We start from the raw sequence: 21,775 nt of genomic DNA, 5'->3' as shown, positions 1-21,775 counted from the left end.
CGGTTTCTATCATTTTCTATTCTAACAACATTAACATCATCTTAAAATACCCAATTAAAAAAATTCAATTATTATTATTATTATCTTATCTACTTTTTTTAAACCTTATTCTTCTTTTTTTTTATTATATTTTTATCAATACTCATATTTTCAAACATTCATCTTTTTTTTTTTTTTTAGAGTAATGCTGAAAGTTATTATTGTGTCATTCAAAAAATGATATGTCTTTTAAATTCACAATCCGATTAAAATTCAATAGTGATTAATCACAAATTTAATGATAATTTTAATTAAAATCACATCATTTTTAGAATGATACAAGAAAAACTTTTAGCATTACTTTACAATATTTTTTCAATGATATAAACTCATATGACTTTGTGGGCGTTGCAAAAGATAAACAATAAAATAACCAAAAAAATCGTTGCTGAAAATGAATAAAATATGGAAACATTTCACCACAGTAATTATCTATAAATGTATTTTACAGAAACTAAAGATGTGGTTAAAAATCGTTGCTGAAAATGAATAAAATATGGAAACATTTCACCACAGTAATTAACTATAAATGTATTTTACATAAACTAAAGATGTGGTTAAATGAGTAATGATATAAGAAGCACTAGAATCCTCTCAAATGTGATATGCCTTTTAAAATTACTATTGAATTTGAGATGATCATTATTGAATTAAACTATTAGTAATTTTAAATGGCACATCACATTTGAGAGGTCTCTAATTCTCTTTATATCATTACTCCTAACTAAATATGGTGGATACAATATGGAGATTTTGCCTTTTCTGTAGGAGACGCTGTAACAAACAACCTAAAATTTAGGTTATTTTGATAATACTTTTAAAATGTAATTCTCTGAGAAAGTAATTTTGAGTGTTTTGTGTTCGGAATTGTTTGTTAATACTTTTGTTTTTTTTTTTTGTTAAAAAATAAAAAAGCTCTCCTAAAAAGAGTTGTCAAACAAGGAAAATAATTATAAAACCTTTAAAATTATTTTAACTTTAAGTTACATAAAAATATTTTTCAAACAAAAAATAAGAAACACTCTCAATACATATTAATAAACAGACCCATTGTCCCTCTTCAATAGTTTTACCTCGACTGATTTTGTTTGGCCCATTTTTATTTATTTTATATTTTTGTTTTTTCACTTGATTAACTGTTTTTTGGGCTCTGTAATGCTTGTTGAGGCTTTCAAGTTCCTCCCCTTTTATGTATTTAGTTATTCTTTTTCAATAAAATTTTATCTTACCTAAAAAAAACATTCCAGAATAAAGAATATGAAGACCCCTCCGACAAACGGACCGAAAGCAAGGGCAAAAATGTAAAATAATCCAGTGTAACAAATAGATGTAAGTACCTTGGAAAACCGTGGAAGTTGCCTACGTCAAGAGGCCAGATATATAGCTTTCCCAGGAGTTACAGTAACTATAAATACGGTTTTGGACTCTCTCACACTCTGAGTACGACTTCAACGGCTCTCGCCTTTTATTTTTCACTCGCACTCTTTCTCTCGCACACAGAGAGACACGCATAGCTCGTGGTTCAAATGAGAATCTGGAGCTGGAGCAGAACAATGGGGCTTCTTCTAGGGTTTCTCGCTTCAGTTTCTTTGTTCCAGGCAAGAACTCCGCTCACGATGTTCTTGCTCGATTCTCGATTTCCCTTTTCCTTCCCTTTCTGTTACTTTTCTTCTTTTTGTCTCAACTTTTTCTCCTATTTTTGCTTCTTTCTTTTTTCCTTTTCTTTTCATTTTTTTTTTCATCTCTTTTTGTTGATTGTTTGGTTTGCGAGGAAATGACTGAGGACCAAACGCCATGCCTTTTCTTGCTCTCTTTCTTTCTTTTCTCGGTAACCAAAAAGGAGTTTTAAGTTTGCAGTAACTTGAATTTGAGTTTCGGGATGGCACGCGTTTCGTGTAACTTCAAAAATTGTAGAGATGGAAGGGAATGGATCGCTCTCTTGGATTAATTTCGCTGAATTTGAGCATTATATGTGCAGGTCTTAGTCACCTCATCTGTTGTGAGTGCAGAGAGGTCCGATGCCCGGTTTCTTGTCACGTCCAGTGCCACATCAGGGTGAGCAGGCTTTATATGTACTTGTATATATTTTGCCCCGCTGCAAACTGCATGCTATGAAAAATTGCCATGCCGGCATGCCCTGCTTCTGTATTACACATACTCTGTTGTGGTTTAGAATTTCTGACCATATGGTCCATATCTTTGCAAAATGTTCTGAAAGAATTTGATTTTATTTAAGAAGTTGATAATTTCTAATTTCTTTTATGTTGTTTAGGGTAAAGCATTCTGAAGATTATTGTGCGATGTATGACATTTGTGGAAAACGTAAAGATGGAAAAGTTTTGAACTGTCCTTTCGGTTCCCCTGCTATGAAGGTATTTGTTCGCATTGTCTATTGCTGTCTCTGTTTTAGCTCTCGAGTAATTGAGCTAGACTTCTTACTTTACTATTATTATAATTGTCTTGTATGTATATATGTGTATATGCGTTTCGGTTTGCTGTCAAATATATGTAGTGTTGTTGGGTTAGTGGGTTGATCCCTGTTTCGAAAACAGAGTAGGTACCAGTCTACCTTGCTTCTGGTTCTGTTAGTTTCAAGGTTTTTTGTTTTTAACCTGTGAATGCCTTACCTGAAATGTATGGTTATGCTTACCAGCCGGACGAGTTGCTTTCATCAAAGATCCAAAGTTTATGCCCAACAATCACTGGCAATGTCTGTTGTACAGAATATCAGTTTGACACATTACGGACACAAGTCCAGCAAGTAAGATTTTTATTTAACTCTATGATTTATATCCTGACTCATTATTTGATATCTAATTATTTTTACTTTGGCTGAGATTTGTTGCTCCTTCTTTAGTCATATGGTATTCTATGTGATAATTCATATTTCTTACTTGTTTGAAAAGTTCGTTGTAAATGCCTATTTCTAATTTATCTTCATTGCAATTTCTACACCTACGACAGTCTTGGTTTACTGTTTTCCACTGCCTGATGTTTGTTAGAGTTTGAATGACACATATCAACTTCTTTAGGTTCATTTATTTTCTAAGCCAGCAGTCTTATGTTTTGTTCTAAATGGCAGCAGAATTTTTTTGTTCCATAGAGATATGTGAATCTTGATTTTATTATCAGTGAATATTGTGCCTATCTTACAAATGCTCCTTATATTTACTGATTTTCATTAATTCTTTGGGACTTGAGTGTGAGCCCTGCTGAGTTTCAAAGCCTATTCAGATATCGTTGTTCATCTTGTTCCTTCTTTACAAGCTTTCCAGCGCCCACAGTATAATAATATATAATCTCAATATTAATACTTTTTTGCAGGCAATACCTTTTCTTGTAGGTTGTCCAGCATGCTTGAGAAACTTTTTAAACCTGTTCTGCGAGCTTACGTGCTCTCCAAATCAGAGTTTATTTATCAATGTGACTTCTGTTTCCAAGGTCAGGAATTCCCACTTATTCTTCCTGGTCACAATTGCAGAGAGGTCTTCGTGTTGTCATTATGTTGTGCCCCTTTTCATGCAATATTTTCTGTTGGATACAAGTTGGTGTTGCTAGAGAGAATTAGACTAAAGCTTTGGTTATTGTTTGATGAGGTGATTGTTAGATATATATACGTCTCATTGGAGACAGACATACTTGTGTATGTAAAAGTGTAACTTTATTTTGTGACTTATTCTTTTTCAGGTTAATAACAACTTGACCGTGGATGGGATTGATTTTTTTATAACTGATGGTTTTGGTGAAGGGTTATACGACTCTTGCAATGATGTGAAGTTTGGTACCATGAATTCTCGAGCTTTAGAATTTATTGGTGCTGGTGCTCAAAACTTTAAAGGTAATCTGAACCTTTTGAAATTGAAACCTAAAGCTCTCTCTCTCTCTCTCTCTCTCACTTATATGTACATATATATGCAATGGTTTTAAGCTGTGATGGGGAACAACGAATAGCCAATAAGATGTCTATTCTATAAATCATGTTTATGAATATAAACTTTTAAAGGGTATCCATGTACTTGATTGTTTGAGAATGGATTGGCGGTTATTTGTAAACCCACCATATTTGGAAGGAATTGATTTTCCAAAAACTTTCTTTTGGGTTGAAAATGTACGCAACTTCCTTAATATTTTAACACTGTTGGAGTTTTGGAAGTGGATGCTCAATTAGTCATGATTTCCTTTATCCTTATGTCATGACATGTTCCAAGGTTCTAAGCATGTACTTTGACATCCTTCACTTTCACAGAGTAAGTGTAGTTAGGCACTTTCCATTCAGCTTTGCCATTAGTAGGAAGGGCACTACTCTAGTCTCTATGATTGAGAAAGAGCTCAAAAGTGCTGACATGAAAGACCTGGTTGATAACTTCAGTGGATATGTGGTTCCATAGCTCTCTAAAGTTACCTTATAAGGAGTGACTGGTCATCTTAGCGTCTCTTTTTAAATGTTATGGAATGAGATATTCTTTGGTTAGAGAGTTGCATACGAAATAAGTCTAAGAATGGGAGAGTACAGATAGCGTAAATGAAAATCTTTATCTGATTATAAAATTATGGGCCTTAAAAAGGCTGTATGAGTGGTTGGAAAGTGATTATGTCAGGAGAAATGACATTATAAAAGAGTGTAATTGGAGACTTATCTGATCAAAGATTTCTAAGGTTTGTGTAATTGCTTAAAACTTAAAGTGGCAATTTCGATTTGTGGAGTGCAATGTGGGGTTAGGAAGAAGGAGACAAATTTGAAGCCTTGGTTTATGAGCCCTCAATGACTAGGAAAAGATTGGCCTCATTTGATAACAGTCTTGAAAACACTTCTCTGTTTTAATACCAAAAACTCACTTTTATCAAAATCATTAACAAATAATTCAAAACACTTAACACTTTTTTAGAAAACTTTTTACACCTCATAGGAATGTTTTGAGAAAGCAGGTGGTGATTAAAACAGATTGGAGAGAGATAGCCACCTCAGTCTTTTTTCTTTTTTTTTTTTTTTTTTTTCAAAATAAGCATGTTTAGTATTTTTTTTTTCTTTTGTAAACACATCCAAACAATATTTTTGAGCGGACCCGACATAAAACATTTTCTCAAATATGGCCCCCTATCAAGAAATACTTCTCACCAAACGCTTTTGAACACACAAAAAAAAAAAAAAAAAAAATTCAAAACCGGTAGCTCTTCTGTCTTTTTATTTTTTTTCCCTTAACGTGATTGCTCAAAAATAATTTGATGGAAAACCCCCACAGTTTTATAATAATAAATGTTGGATTTTAAGAAGAAACTAGAATCTCTTTGATTAGTTATGCATGTATAGGAGCATCATAGACGAATAAGACTCCTTCCTTACCTTATGTATCTGTTTATTTTTTGGTCACTTAATAGCGAGGGAGAATGTGGCCTTTGTGGTGTTAAGTGCTTTGATATCTATAAGTTGCAGTGCTGATGCTATAATTTTTGTTGCAGAGTGGTTTGCTTTTATTGGAAGACGAGCAGAATTAAATGTGCCGGGTTCACCATATGCCATTAAATTCCATTCAGATGTTACTGAGTCATCTGGAATGAAACCTATGAATGTTTCTACTTATTCATGTGGTGATATTTCACTAGGCTGTTCATGTGGTGATTGCCCTTCATCTCCAGTCTGCTCTAATACAGCTCCTCCTGCTTTGCATAAAAGAGGAGCTTGTTCAGTGAGAATTGGGTCTCTTAAGGTGAGAGAACATATTGTACTCTAGTTTAGCAGTTGCTGTGATTTATATGTTCATTTCAACGCAAGTACTCATAGGCACTTTTAGTTGTGTGCCTTTAACATAGATGGCTTCGCTAACATGGTTTCATTGTTTGCAAACTGCAGGCCAAATGTGTTGACTTTGCTTTAGCAATCCTGTATATCATATTGGTTTCTATGTTTTTAGGATGGGGTTTATTTCATCGGGCAAGAGAAAGGAAACCACATCCTAGAACAAAACATTTCTTGAATGCCACAATTGCTGGTCAACTCCATTCTGTTAACAGGCAAAAGGATGAGAACCTCCCCATGCAGGTGCATACTGATTTGCCACCAATTCCCAGTTATTTAACCATTATCCTTTTATAGTAATCAAATCTAACTATTCAACTTGAGTGCAAGTCTCATTGGTCACTAGCTTTGGTTAGAAAGGAAAAATAAATAAATTCACTGGCCATTATTCAAAAGTTTAGAGACAGTAATTTACAGTTATAGTAGGTGGCTCCAGTGCATTTCAAAAGTGTTATTTACATGAGTATGAGTTGGGGGTATTTTGATGTCGTAATCATTAGATCAGAACTAGGAAGAGTGAATATATAAAGAGAGCACGAGCCAAATGTGGTATTGCTGCCGTATCATTGATAATTTAATTCTTTTTTTCCCCCATTTGCTCTTCCTCACTGTCTCCAGCTGTACCTTTTGACTATAATTTTCCATATGGGATTTCCTTTTTATGAAATATATATTCCCTGCCATTGATAGGGGAATATTCTTATCATGGTCTCTACCTAGAATTCTTCAAGTGTCCTCAATGTTTCCTCATGTGGATCTTATGGATTATTTATGTGATAATTGAACTCAATATAGCTTTGCGTAGCTTGGGGGGGGGGAGGGGGGTGCTGTTAGTAAGGAAACAAAGGATGCTGAAGTTACCATCCACTCCATGCTCATGTATCTGATTTTTTACTTTTCCTTTTCAGATTTTTTTGTCTGATTTTGCAGAATCACTTCGTCAGCAACCAAAATATGTTTTTGATTATTTATCGGCTATTCTCATTAACTGGCACATGCATTGATTCTGAAATATTTATGCTTCTATTATTCCAAAATTTTCCATTTGCCTCCAAAAAAAAAGTTATACTCTTATTTATTTTAATGTTAGTTTGTGTTCCGTCCTTTTGTTGGATAATCTTATCACAAGTTTCTTTTATTATCAGATGCTTGAAGATGCTCCACAAATTAGAAATGGGATCCAACTTTCAGTTGTGCAAGGATACATGTCAAACTTTTTCAGGTCACTGCCATGGCACTAAGGCTTATGTTGGTATAGGCAGAATGATTTTTGACATTGTGTATATATTGTCATGTTCAGGAAATATGGAACATGGGTTGCAAGAAATCCAACCTTAGTTTTGTGTTCATCGTTGGCTATGGTTCTTTTACTTTGTTTGGGTCTAATCCGTTTCAAGGTGGAGACACGGCCTGAAAAGGTATGATTTGTGAACAGACTCTGTTTCGCTTTTCTTTCTAATGCTTTGTTTAAGGCCCTATTGTGAACTCCTATCATTCTCAAATTTGCTTGAATTTGCCACATGGTATTAAGTCTTTGTGTTTTCTCATCATTGCACTTTTCCTTGTGGAGGAATCCAATCTCCTGTATGAGCGCTCTACAAACTTATTCATGACATGGCCAGGATCATATTCGATTTGGTACAAAAATACTTTGTGTAATACTAACGCCAGTCATCTCATTTAAGAAGCATAGGGAGAGTTCCAGGACTTCAAAACATTTTGTGGACTTTTATTCTGAACTATTTCCTGGAATGGAGCAAAGGTTTTTGTGCCACTGTTGATGAGAATTTTAAATAAAGTTTGTAGAAAGAATTCAGAAACTTTGATGAACTACTGCGAATGTGTGTCAAGATACTAATACAAATTTGGGAGTAATGATTTGAAAAATTTTCAACAACAAAAAATGCGAATTAGATAAAAAATGTTTGGGGCCAATATTGTCCTAAGAGAGAGTAGATTATACTTTATTTAGAAGCCACTATCAATGTGTTATATTCCAATTTCTGTTGGCAGTTGTTTCACAAGGCTTACCAGGTCTGTACTTTCAATTCTTAGTATCTTACTGTTTCTACTTATTTGTGTTGCATATGTGTGTCAACTTTTGTTTATACACTGTTTCAGCTATGGGTAGGGCCTGGGAGTAAAGCTGCAGAGGAGAAACGATTTTTCGACACACACCTAGCTCCCTTTTACAGAATTGAACAGGTTCTACTTAATTCTAGTTTTTTATTGTTTATTTATTTGTCACTTTATCTAGTTTCTTCTCATACATTCATTAGGTCTAGAAGCTAATAGGTTTATGGGGTTAACACTTAACACTGCCTTTAAGGCCTTTAGGAGATCCAAATACAGTCTTTGCTGGTACTATTAATGGATGTTGCCCTTGAATGGTTTTTAGTGTATAGAATCTTGTTTGAGTAGAATTCACTACAGCTGTTTTATTATTTTATTTTGTATTTGTAGCATTTTATTTATTGATTTATTATTATGTTTGAGTGCATAAGCACCGATACACCTATGCTCTTGTTTATTTCCTTTCGTGCATTGAAGAATATTCGTATACAACAAACCTTTGCTAATTTTAAGGTCTTCTTTGGGTGGGGGGTGGGATTGTGATTGTCGAACCATGATATCTATGGTTTTTAAAGGGTCCTTTTCTTAGAATGTGTTTTGACTGTACTAAATGCAATATTTTATCAAGGTTCTGTGTGAAATGGTAATTTAATTGTGCTACAATGCGATGGAGTTGATAACAGTGCTCACCTTTTTTAATTTCTGAGACAACACCACAGTGGGAGGATTTGTAGTATTTATTTAAGTTTTGAAGAGCTAACAATGTTGGTATTTTTTTTCTAGATCATATTGGCAACAATTCCAGATGCGGTGGATGGTAAAATACCAAGTATTGTGACAGATGACAACATTAAGTTACTGTTTGAAATACAAAAGAAGGTACCTGTTCTGGTATTGCCTTTTAGATATAACTTGATTATGTGACTTGCATTGGATTTTTTTTTTTATTAATATAATTTCCAAATACTCATATTTTTCAGGTTGATGGAATTCGTGCAAATTATTCAGGATCAATGATAAGTCTCAGTGATATTTGTATGAAGCCACTGGACCAAGATTGTGCCACTCAAAGTGTTCTACAGGTAAAATTGGTGGTCTGTATTTGGGTGGTGCGCATAATAGACTGTAGTGATAGAACTTGTAAAACTTTTTTCTTTTTCATGATATGCAATTAACATGTCCTCATCAATTTTATTTGTGCTCTGTGCCTTTTTATAGGCTTTAAAGGAACTCTTATAGGAGTCAATTGAAGACGGGATACTGTAATAAATAGCCTATGCTTATATCTATGTCCAAAGGACCAACCTAGAAGCGTCTTATATTTTTATTTATTTCCTTTTTTCCTTTGAGGCTTGTAGATACAGCGGCAACATTCTGTGTAGAACTTGAATTGACATTGGCAAGACCTAATATTTCTTTTTTATTTTTTTTATTTGAAATATAAAGCAGCCACTTCAAATGTGTGGTTGTTGGGCATGCATGCATCTAATATTGCTTGTCGTGTTCTCTTTTTATTGTGTAATTGTAACATATCTCTATTTTACAACTTGCTATTTCATCTTGCTAAGAATTTCAACTATTTTTGAACTGTCTTTGTTGAAGTGCTATTTTTTTTTTTTTTTCCTTTTCTTTTGAGAAGTATATTTGACATCATGAGATTAACATGCCTTTTCCTACTCTTTTCTCTTTTTATGACAGTATTTTAAAATGGATGTTAAAAATTATGATGATTTTGGGGGAGTTGAACACCTGAAGTATTGTTTTGAGGTATGTATTGGTCATTTCATCTTCATGTTGTTTAAAGCTGCAGAGCTTGTCTCTTCTGTTCTATATGTTTGCATGCCTAGAATTTTGATCAGCTTTTTCTACGAAGTTGGTTTGGGCTTTCACTTCCAAAATCAGCTGCCAGAGAATGCAATTTTCTGGCACAATTTTCATTTAGTTTGGAGAGTTCCATTATATGTTTGCTTGTATGGATTGATATTGAGTAGCAAAGTATTGGATACTTAGTATTGGGGGTGACATTTGTTACAAATAACAGGCACGGAAATGGACTGGATACTGGTACAGCTGTTTCCAACCCAACTGCTCATATTTGACATCTAATACTCTCACCTAATTTAGGTGAAATGTATGTCGAAATCGGAACTATTATTATTATTATTATTTTTTATTTTTTTTTGTCCTGTAGAAAAAAATAAATTTCCCTCTGAAATTGTATCGACATTTCTGTTTGATGTTAAAATTAATTTATATACATTACCTCCACCCCATACTATTTGTCCACTATTCTAGTTTAGGATGTCCCAAAATATTGGCCACTTTGAAAAATAAATGGACACAATTTTAGTAACTTTCCTAACTCATTATTTACTTTGAAAAGTGAATGCCCGTTTTTGTTTGCTTTATTTGAGTTTAAATTAAGAAAGTTAATTCTATGAATTGGTAAATTTTTATTTCAAAAACAATTCATTTAAATTATGTCCTTTAAGAGTTGGATCTTTTTAGGAGGACAAACAATATAGGATGGATGGAGTGTTTAATCATTTATTGTTCGTGAGTTTGGATAGTAGTGCTATAATGTGAGATAGACCTACCTCATGTATTAGTATGCTAATAGCTATCCTTTTGTTTCTTTTCTCCTCGCTTCTCGGTCTATTTCTTTTGAACTTTACCTGATGACTCTGAAGAGACTCTTGATCCCTAGCCATGATGAAATAATTATTTAGCCTCTATGTCTAGACTTGATAACTTTTTCCTTTTCCAAGTTTTGACACTTATGTATTCTCCTCTTTCAGCATTATTCCTCTGCAGACACATGTATGAGTGCATTTAAGGCTCCTCTAGATCCAAGCACTGCATTAGGAGGTTTCCCTGGGAACAATTATTCTGAGGTAATCTATTCATCCCTTTTAAGTTGAAACTTAATTCGATTATTGAAGCATGACCCTAGAGTGATATTTCCATGACAGGCTTCTGCATTTATGGTAACTTATCCTGTAAACAATGCTATTGATAAAGAAGTTAATGTAACTCAAAGGGCAGTGGCTTGGGAGAAGGCTTTTATTCAGTTAGTGAAGGTTTTTTCTTAGTAATTTTGTCCTTTCAGTGGTTGTTTCTTACTTGTGTGCGTTGTTCTTTTCTTATGCGCTACTCTTTAAGTATTATTAGACTTGTCTGCAATGTTTTCACTACAAGAAAACACACATTATGTGGAAAGTTATATCAAGTATGTTACTATCTTGAGAACCTGCTTTAGGAAGCAGGGTTGCTTATTCTGAACTGCTCATATGATATGACTGTTTATGTATTCATGCATTTAGCATTACTAATTTGTTGGTGAGTTAAGTATGAGAGCTCATTTTGTTAAATTACTACTTGTTCCAAAAGTTTAAGCTTATAGGAGGAGATGAATTTAATCATTTAATTTATACTCTTAACACTCCCCCTCACATGTGGGTTCAAACTTTTCCTTAATTGGTGGAGCCCAACATGTAGAATATTTAATTGATATGGGAGGTGAATGACAAAATCAAGATTCGAGCTCATAAACTTTGGCTTTCATACTTTGTTAAATCACCACTTGTCCCAAAAGTTTAAACTTATAAGAAGAGATAAATTTAATCATTTAATTTATATTATAACACCTTTTTTGCTGCATTTTCTCTTGATAACTTATATTTATTCACTCACTTTTTTTTTTTTTGGTGATAGGATGAGTTGTTGCCTATGGTGCAATCTAAAAATTTGACTCTTTCTTTTTCATCGGAAAGCTCCATTGAGGAAGAATTGAAAAGAGAAAGTACTGCAGATGCCATTACTATATTGGTCGGTTTGTCTTTCCCCCTCTTTTCATAAAACATTTTTTTGTAGAAATAATTTTCATAATATTTCTGAACTAATTTATATTGAACTCTTGATTGTATAGTCCTGTACATGAGCTATTTCTCTCCTTATTTTTCTATTAAGTTTATAATTTTTTGTGCATATTTGCTACCTTATTTTGTTGCAGATAAGCTATCTTGTGATGTTTGCTTACATCTCTCTTACTTTGGGTGATACTCCGTGTTTACATTCTTTTTACATTTCATCTAAGGTATGCTCCCTTCCATAGTTTCAATCGTCTTTTACCTTGATGGACCTGTTTTCTATTATAGAGCCATGCTCTTCAGTCTTTCAAATGCTAAATTTTCTATATAGGAAAACTTATTTATTGCATAATTGATATTATATGGTGGCTGGATTCCAGGTATTGCTTGGTCTTTTTGGAGTAATGCTTGTCATGTTCTCTGTTCTCGGATCAGTTGGATTTTTTAGTGCTATTGGAGTAAAATCTACGCTGATCATAATGGAAGTTATTCCATTTCTTGTTCTAGCTGTAAGTATGGGACACTTTTATCTTTTCCATTAATGTGTTTCTCCTACTGATGTTGTGATTACCGTGTTCTTGACTGGAAGGTTGCACATAAAATCCTGTTTTCTTGTACTTAATCTCTATATTGTGACTTAATTGGAAAAATGTTTTCTTCATTACTTATATGCACATCACGTGGTTAACTGATTGTTCTGTTGTATCTATAAAAGCAATCTTTGGTCCATCCTTGTTATAGTTTATGAAGATCAATCAATGGTGAACCATTCCTCTCCCATTATTTTGTTCAACATCACATCTCTATATGGCTGGTCTTTTGTCATATCAGGTTGGGGTAGATAATATGTGCATACTGGTACATGCTGTTAAGCGGCAACCATTAGAGTTGCCTTTAGAAGGACGGATAAGTAATGCTCTTGTGGAAGTTGGACCATCCATAACCCTAGCAAGTCTCTCGGAGGTTTTAGCTTTTGCAGTTGGAAGTTTTATTCCTATGCCAGCTTGCCGCGTGTTCTCCATGTTTGCAGGTTAAAATTGTCCATGCATCCCAATATTTACCTGTGAAATAGTTTTTGTAGTTTTATTAGGTCATTATCTTTTATCTTTGGTAATTGTTTAAATTCCATTTGCACATTCTTTTGCAGCATTGGCTGTTCTTCTGGACTTCCTTCTGCAAGTTACTGCTTTTGTTGCTTTAATAGTTTTTGACTTTCTCCGAGCCGAGGATAAGAGGGTTGATTGCTTTCCTTGTATAAAAGTTTCTTCACCACATGCAGACTCTGATAAAGGTTTCCTTTACTTTTATAGTTTATGATCAATTGATGCATTATCCCCATTCCTTGTATGATTGTAGACTCTGATGTATGTTGGATTTTGTTTTCTTTTCTTCGTGTACACTAAAATCTAATTGAAGGCTATCTTATGGAAGCTTAGGTATTATTAATCAGAGAAAACCTGGACTGCTGGTTCGATATATGAAGGTAATTAATTAACTGTCTTTTCATAAATTTTCCTTGGAAGTCATGTCTACATTAACAAATTGTGTACTCAATTTGGTTCACTGCAAAATAACCAATAGTATCTTAATGATTCAAGTAACTTTGGACTTGCGTGTATGATTCGGAGATAATGATACCACTCATTAAAGAAAATTGAACAATGTCAAGTGCAATATCAAAAATATTATTCTAACCTGATATGGCTATTATCACTTGTGCGATTATATTGATGGCCTAAAACATATTTGGCAACTAGTTGCAATCTGAAGAGAATTTTATTTCAATGACTGGGACTGAAGAGGAAAGTTGAGTGTCACAGATGATTAACTTATCCTCCTCCCCCACCCCCCGCCCCCCAAAAAAAATGCTCCAAATGCATACTGTGTGTAAATAATCTTGCAGAGTGCAACTAAAGCGAAAAAACTAATGGGGGTACACATCCGTATCATGCCATAAAAACTCCAAATGGCTTTTCTGGTACTGTGAACATGCAACATGATTGTGGATATAACATTGATTTGATTATGCAACCCTGTGCTTGGATCGTTTGATATGATATGTCTGCAGCATATGAATATAGTTAGTTGTATAGTTTGGTAGATTTGTCAAGTGACTTGAGCATAAGCCAGAACTCTATGCTTGCCTGGTTGATCATTCAGTGTCCATTTCATATGAGTATGTTCCTTATATTCCTCAATGTATTTATTTTATGCAATTCAAAGTAATTTATTGTGTATCTTAGATATAATGTAATTTTGCAGCAGTTAAACCTCTTACAATCCTTGTGGAGATTTTTCCTAATATGCCTCAATACTACTTGTGTCTCGGTCAGTATTCCTGATAGCAGTCATGATCCAACCTGTGTTTCCAAAAGTTTACAACTTCCCCATGTTGTACAAGCTACAGTTTTATGGAGAGTAAAAGTCACTGTTAAATTGTATTGCAAAATGCATAATATATCTTCTCTGGTGGTTAGGGCAAGGGCGTGACACTGTTTGAGTAGCATGCTAAGTGTTATTTATAGTCTTAGTTACTATAATAAACATTATTCCTATTAACTTGGGAATTTGTTCATAAAGGACCATTTTTTCCATGGTGATTTTAATTTCTTTTTCCTGGTAACAATCTGTATTTTTTTCCTTACCTAATTTCTAATGTTGTTGACTGGCAATTTGGATTCCAGGAAATCCACGCACCCATCCTCAGTCTTTGGGGAGTCAAAATAGTTGTCATTTCTGTCTTTTTTGGATGGGCGTTGGCTAGCATTGTGAGTCATGATCTTTCCCCCCCCCTCAAGTCTTCTGACATTATTATCTATATATCTGCTTGTGCCTCCTACGCATCTCAGCTTATAATTTCTCTTTTCTTTTCTTTTTTTAAAAAATTAATTTTTTTTTTTATTTTTTTTATTTTTTTATAAATGTCATAGGCATTATGCACTAGGATTGAACCTGGTTTGGAACAAAAGATTGTTCTTCCCCGAGAATCGTATCTTCAGGTTTAACTACCTGACTTCATTATTTATATGTTTCAAGAAGAACTATTTATTTGGTATGCTAAGGCTCCATTTCAATTTTCTGCAGGGGTATTTTAATAATGTTTCAGAGTATCTCAGAATTGGACCACCCCTATACTTTGTTGTGAAGAACTATAACTATAGGTATCTTAGTGTCATTATTTTCCCTTTTGCCTCCAATTTGATCTACTTTGTAGCTCTTTTGTCATTCTTGTTATCATACCATTGGTTCTCTACCTTGATGAAAAGAGGAAAGGATCAAGTGCCAGCTGCTAAGGAGCACTGACACAATACCTAATCGTGCCTATTGTGGTTTTTTACAATTTGATCTTCAGACCTTTAGTTGCTGGTGTGATTTGATGAAGCTTTAATTATGATACTGCTGGAATTTTAACATTACTTTAACCTCTGTCTGTGTGAGAGCCAAGGAAGAGGGGATGGGGGATGAAACTTGATTTTGATCCATACTTGTCACTATGTTAAGACTACATTGCTGATGTTACTCTTCTCCTCAGCTCAGAATCAAGACATACGAACCAGTTATGCTCCATCAGCCAATGTGATTCAGACTCCCTTTTAAGTGAGGTAAAACCTTCTTAATTTGATATAGAAATTCTCGAGCACTATTTGATCTGCATACTAGATGCCTCCCATGCATCCTGCTCATTCACTTTTCAAAGTGAAAAATTTCACTTAGTACACCTCAGACTTTCACACATGGCAACGCATATGTTGTTATTTTTTAAGGCTGTGTTGAATGGGTTCTTATTTGCACTCTTTTACATGCCTCCTTTTTCTTTGCCCTTTTTATGCTTAACTCCACATATACATTAAAGTTAAGGTTTCTTCTAATTTTATTTCTGTAGTTTGTTAGAGGTTAATTAATAGAGTAGCTTTAGTTTCTTCAAAGATTTGGATATTCTCTAATTATTGGCAAATTAGTTGGCTATATATCGTAACCATTGGGTAAATGTAGGAATGTTTTATGTGATTGTCAAAATTTATACCTGACCTTTAGTTTGGGAAACAATTGTTTGAAGTAAAGTTTAGTTATAATATTCTCTCAGTCCCATGTTGAAGAAAAGTAAGGTTTTAAGGGGACATTATTTAATGCATTGTTTTTGAAATAAAGCTATCAATTTGCAAATTACTCTTCCTAACTTAATTCAATTAAAGCAGCCAAAAAAGAGGTATTGACTTTTCTAATAAGGTAAAGGATGAGTTGGGGGAAAAAACTGCATCCATTAACTTTTCAAAGTGGAAAACATTCTGAGACATTTCTAATGGAGTAATGGGCAAGACATATGGGATTGAAGCAGATATATTTTTTCATCTAGTTAATTATTTCATATCATATATTTGTCGACTACATTGAACTCATGGAGTAGAAAAATACACATTTCATACCCTTTTTTAGAACAAATATAAAGGGGCTTATTGTATGATATAATACTTTTCAGTGTTGTTATATTAACTAATATTTGATTACGTTCATTATCTATTAGTATGAAACATGAATTCATGGATTGATGTGTTGTTGTTCAATGTTTTTCTTACAACCCGCACTATTAGTTTTGTAGAAAACATTCATATCCATGTGAATCTTTTGTAAAGGATGAGATGATTGACTAGTTTGGTTTGTTAGTTTTTTGCTCCTTATTTATCTTTGGTTTTCCCCTTAAAAAGTGTATTCTCTTTAATATGCATTATTTGTCTTTTTGCTTCTGTAGATTGCAAGAGCATCCTTAACACCAGAATCAACTTACATCGCTAAGCCTGCCGCTTCATGGCTTGATGATTTTCTTGTGTGGATGTCTCCAGAAGCATTTGGGTGCTGTCGAAAGTTTACAAATGGGAGTTATTGCCCTCCTGATGATCAGGTTATGATGCAGTCATTCTTAAAGTTTTTACTTCTTTTTCTAACATCAATGCGGAATGCTGGTGTTATGTTTTGCCTAAATAGGTTCAGTTCCCTAATAAATATGTTCCTTTTTTTCTTTTTTCAATTATGATCATTCTTTTTAGTCGCATATTATGGGCTTAATGACTGGTGTAGATCAGGTTCACTCATATCTATGACATTAGACTTTCTTGCCCGGAGGTACTGGAATTTGTACTAAAAAGGATTGAGGTTATATTAGGTCAAAATGAGTTCTCAAAACAGTAGAATTTCTTTCAACTTTGAAACCATGGAATGACATTTTTCTATCATTAAGGGTAATGAGACCTCCATTTTTGACATTGAGTAACATGATATCTCTTTTATCCACTATCATGCTTAACTATGATGGGGGTACCTCCATTTTTGAATTTGAGTAACAGGGTATCTCTTTTATCCACTTTCATGCTTAACTATGATGGGGGTACCTCCATTTTTGAATTTGAGTAACATTGTACCTCTTTTATCCACTATCATGCTTAACTATGCATGGCCCCCATCATAGTAAGAATATAACAATGATCATGCTGTAACAAAGATCACGCTTTTCCTGTAAATTCCTCGACTTAGCTATTATTATTAAATTTTTTCTGTGTTGCTACTGCACATTTCATTGAATTTACTAAATTTACAGTGTTTTTTTATTTTTTATTTATTTATTTATGTTCCAGCCACCTTGCTGTTCTTCAAGTGGAGGTATTTGTGGCCTAGATGGAGTATGCAAAGACTGTACCACGGTAATTTACACCATGTAGATTAAATAAATATCTTTAGAATGAATCTTTAATCTAATTCCTTTGTAGCATTATTCAATTTTCTTTGTCAAATTATAAATTGAGATGTCTTAATTACTAACCACTTTGGAGCTGTTCAGTGCTTCCGTCACTCAGATTTGCATAATGATCGTCCATCTACTGTGCAATTCATGGAGAAACTTCCCTGGTTCCTGAATGCTCTACCCTCTGCTGATTGTGCTAAAGGTGGCCATGGGGCTTACACTAGTAGTGTGGAACTGAACGGTGGGTAGGATTGAATATTTCTTCTTCTATGATTTATTCTTCTTCTTTTTCTTTTTTTTTACATTAACCTGTAAATTTAGACATTTAATGATGTACTTATTGGGCCCGTAATGTGAAATTTGGTATTAAATTAATTAATCACAAATGATCAGGATATGAGACTGGTGTTATTCAAGCGTCGTCATTTCGTACTTATCATACACCCCTCAACAAGCAGGTATGACAGTGCCTATCATCATGAGATTTGAACTGTTATTTATTATCTTTCTTATCTTGCGTTGAGAAACTGTAGTATATTTTCAGACTGACTATGTTAATTCAATGAGGGCTGCTCGAGAGTTCAGTTCAAAGGTTTCTGATTCTTTGAAGGTAATATTTCTGTGCCACCTCTCGCAATTCTTTCTCTATTATATTCCTTCTACTGGAAATTAATTCTGAAAAAAGGCTTCCCAGTTAGATATTTATATTTTCATGTGCCATTGTTGCTTGGAAATGATTCATAAAAAAAATAAAAAAAATAAAAAATAAAAATAAAATTGTTGTGTGGAAGTTCTCAGCATATTATTGTTAATAGAACGCTGAGATGGTTGGTCACTTATACCCCTACAGTAAATTACAGTATCTTAAACATTTCGTGTCAGCTCCCTTTCTCTTAGAACAAGAAAAAAAATTCTACAGAATGCTTTGTGTACTAGTAATTTTACAATCTGGGATCTGATTCTGCACCGCTGCTCAATACTTGTTACACTGACATTTCCTTTTTGGTGCAGATTGAGATCTTTCCATATTCAGTGTTTTATATGTTTTTTGAGCAATACCTTGACATATGGAGGACAGCGCTAATCAACCTTGCTATAGCCATTGGTCAGTTAACTTGAGAACTCTGTCACTGAAAGACTGACTTGCGTTTAATATTTTAGGACAGCATTGATCTTAGACACCTGACTGTGATCTCTGTTCTATGCTACTTGGTTTCACAGCTAGAAGTTTAGACGTGCCATTGCCTGCTCCAACATTATTGCCATAATAACCTTGTTCTTTACTTTTTGTGCCTGTGTGCAGGCGCATGTTTGTTTTTTGAGCTTTAATAGTTAATTAACTTCATTTTTTTGGGTGGATTTCTATGTCTATTTCACTATACTTTTGGTACTTGATGGAAGATGTTGTATTTCTGGCTATAACATCATTCTTTCCTCATCATGTAAATTTTACATGTAGAATAATGATTTAATGTCTCGGTCTTGAAGTTAAAAGCACAAGCATGAGCTTTGAAATCATACAAAATTTACTGCTGACTCTAAACAATATCAAGTGATCAGAGATTAGCTTTGGGATGAGATTGTGACGAGAGTACTATTTAGTGACTGTTTGTCTTAACTTACTAAAAAGAAGACTATTAGCCTATATGGTTTGATTTTCATTACATAAAATTTTGGAGGTTCCAGTAAATTTTATAATAATCTAGTATAGCTGTGCATGGTCCGACTCATAGTTATTTTGACTTCTTACAAGAATTAATGGGGTCTCTTTGATGGTGTAACAGGTGCAGTGTTTGTTGTTTGTTTAATTATCACATGCAGGTCAGTATTAATATTTCCAGCTATTTATTTAGATAATAGCCTTTCGTATTTTAGCTTATTGACAGTAATGTTTTATCTTTCTGAAATAAACTGAGAGATCTCATTCCTCATTCTTTGATTCTTAATTGTAGTTTTTGGAATTCAGCAATTATTTTTCTGGTGTTAGCAATGATTGTCATAGATCTCATGGTAATTTTCTTCCTGGATAATTATCAAATTTTGTCGTTTAGAATGGTGATGTTAATTATGCTTAATTAATTTATAATCAACCCAATTTGTTGATCTCAGGGTGTGATGGCAATTCTGAATATCCAATTGAATGCTGTCTCCGTCGTTAACCTTGTTATGTCAGTCGGCATTGCTGTTGAGTTTTGTGTGCATATGACACATGCTTTCTCGGTCAGTATTCCTGTTTTTCACTCTATTCTCTGCTTGGAGAAGGCACTTCTCATTGCTTCTTGATGGATTTCTGCAAACTCAAAAATTGCCATGTGTTATGATGCAAATAGTAGGGATTATGACTTGGTTGAATTGAGTTTTGATATGGTGACAATTATACTTTTTGAACATTGAATATGAAGTGTTATGAAAAGGTGTGTGCCAACATAAACTTTCAACTTTTTAATGCTTTTCATAATTGTTAAAAAACAAAAAAAAAAACAAAAACAAAATTAATTTGTTTTGAGAGTTATGCTAGTGAGTTGCTGATGGCTCCCCTTTTGAATATTGAGACATTTTGTTTTTCTGGCTTTACAGTTTTCGGTAGTGCCATGTACAGACATTCCTTTTGTTAGTCTATTCTTATTGATTTCTTGAACAGGTAAGCAGTGGAGATAAGGAACAACGCACTAAGGAGGCTCTGGGTACAATGGGGGCATCTGTCTTCAGGTACTTTTTTTTTTTTAATGGCAAGAGAGCTAATGTCCAGATCCCTGAGAAATTTGCTTTACTTGTTGACACATGTAAATGGACTGTTATGCTTCCTTAAATAACTGTAGTTGTATTCATCAATTTAGCTTCTAATTGCATTAAAAAAACTGTAGTTGTATAGATGAATTCAGCTTCTAATTGCGTGGTCTAAAACTTATATTTTGTGGTTAACCTTTAAACCATGGTCTATCAAATAAATGACATTTCAGATCCAATGTAATTCGTGTCCTTTTGGCCCTGCTGCAAAATATGGGTTGTCCCAGCTTACTTGTCAAAGCTCCAGTACAAAGTTTTCAGTCAATTTGAAGTGACAAAAACTAATTTACATGTCTTTGACATAATTTTGCAGTGGAATCACGCTGACAAAGCTAGTTGGGGTGATTGTTCTTTGTTTCTCAAGGACAGAAGTTTTTGTGGTATTACTCCCTCTAAATTTTAGTTTCATAGGCGAATACTTTCCAGTGCCTTTAATATCTTCTCTGCTTGTGTTTTACAGGTTTATTACTTCCAAATGTACCTTGCATTGGTCCTTCTTGGTTTCTTGCATGGACTTGTATTCTTACCAGTAAGTCCATAATATTTCCCTTAAAAAAAATAAATAAATAAACGGGTATCCCAGACCATTGAAGTAGATAGATAATTGTTTCCATTGATCCACCTTCCTAGAGAAATGATAGTACCCATGTCTGTTCGTGGCTTTTATGTTCGCAGGTATTTTTGAGCATGTTTGGTCCACCTTCTAGATGTGTGCTCATGGAGCAGCGAGAAGATCATCCATCTCCATCACAACTGTAGGAAGCAATTTTTTTGTAGGTTAATTTTTTTCTCTTTTATACTGAAATTGCATGTATTATTAGTGAGAGAAAAATATTTGAATAGCTTCCAACATGTAGTATATAACGTTCTACTGATTAGGAAAAAGAAAAGGAAAGGAAAAAAAAAGTTTACCTTTCTTCACACCTCTGTTCAGTAATGTTGGCCCCATTTAAACAGAGCATCAATAACTTCCGTTTGGATTCTGGTCCATCAAGGCTGATTCTGTTTCCCTTCTGTATGGCTAATGCTGCTAACAGGCAATGACCCGACTGCCATTAGAGCACTTCTTGATGTACAATTAAGACGAAAAGAAAATAATTTTTTTTTTTTTAATTTTAATGCAAGAGTTGTATGTACAATAAAGAATTTTACTTGCTCTAAACTAGAGGAAGATTTTTCAATTCAATCTAGAAAATTGTCATTTGTTCCTTAAACATGCTTGTTAATAGCATTAAAATAGTTGGGGGAAATTCTATTAAAAAAAACGTATTTTATAATCCAATTTGAAAGAAAACTGTCCCACTGGCTTGATGACTTTCTGCTACTATAAATATATTAATTAAGTGGTTTTAATCAGTGCAACCCACCTTCAATATGTGTAAAAAAGTAGACGCACATTCCGATTCCTGGACCGATTTATTTTATTTGGAGATGTGCAACTTTATTTGATGAAACAGCTAGTCTTCATATTCTATTCAA

The 21,775-nt window shown here is 33.8% G+C and overlaps 1 protein-coding gene across 1 annotated transcript; it reads left to right on the top strand.

The window, feature by feature from the left end:
* Nucleotides 1-1,471: 1,471 nt before the first annotated feature.
* Nucleotides 1,472-21,294, top strand: LOC132189085 (uncharacterized). The gene is made up of 39 exons (XM_059603593.1): nt 1,472-1,637; nt 2,018-2,094; nt 2,312-2,411; nt 2,693-2,800; nt 3,364-3,480; nt 3,727-3,877; nt 5,497-5,744; nt 5,888-6,076; nt 6,979-7,055; nt 7,134-7,251; nt 7,955-8,038; nt 8,690-8,785; nt 8,887-8,988; nt 9,605-9,673; nt 10,705-10,800; nt 10,879-10,986; nt 11,621-11,734; nt 11,919-12,002; nt 12,156-12,284; nt 12,607-12,805; nt 12,923-13,066; nt 13,212-13,258; nt 14,460-14,543; nt 14,706-14,774; nt 14,860-14,936; nt 15,308-15,377; nt 16,523-16,672; nt 17,403-17,468; nt 17,606-17,750; nt 17,903-17,967; nt 18,054-18,119; nt 18,521-18,614; nt 19,294-19,330; nt 19,462-19,519; nt 19,619-19,729; nt 20,151-20,218; nt 20,610-20,676; nt 20,757-20,825; nt 20,972-21,294. Exons 1-39 carry the CDS (start codon nt 1,566-1,568, stop codon nt 21,053-21,055), a joined length of 3,909 nt encoding a protein of 1,302 aa, XP_059459576.1. The 5' UTR covers nt 1,472-1,565; the 3' UTR covers nt 21,056-21,294.
* Nucleotides 21,295-21,775: the final 481 nt, after the last annotated feature.

This window comes from Corylus avellana, chromosome ca8 (genome assembly GCF_901000735.1).
Source record: "Corylus avellana chromosome ca8, CavTom2PMs-1.0".
NCBI lineage: Eukaryota > Viridiplantae > Streptophyta > Magnoliopsida > Fagales > Betulaceae > Corylus > Corylus avellana.
This window is presented reverse-complemented; position numbering and strand designations above follow the sequence as displayed.

Excerpts from the sequence above, each read along its gene's own strand:
- LOC132189085 (XM_059603593.1), top strand. The coding sequence starts at position 1,566 with ATGAGAATCTGGAGCTGGAGCAGAACAATGGGGCTTCTTCTAGGGTTT. Across the intron at positions 16,673-17,402 it reads ATTGCCCTCCTGATGATCAG|CCACCTTGCTGTTCTTCAAG; the intron begins GTTATGATGCAG and ends TTTATGTTCCAG. Across the intron at positions 20,826-20,971 it reads ATGGACTTGTATTCTTACCA|GTATTTTTGAGCATGTTTGG; the intron begins GTAAGTCCATAA and ends TTATGTTCGCAG.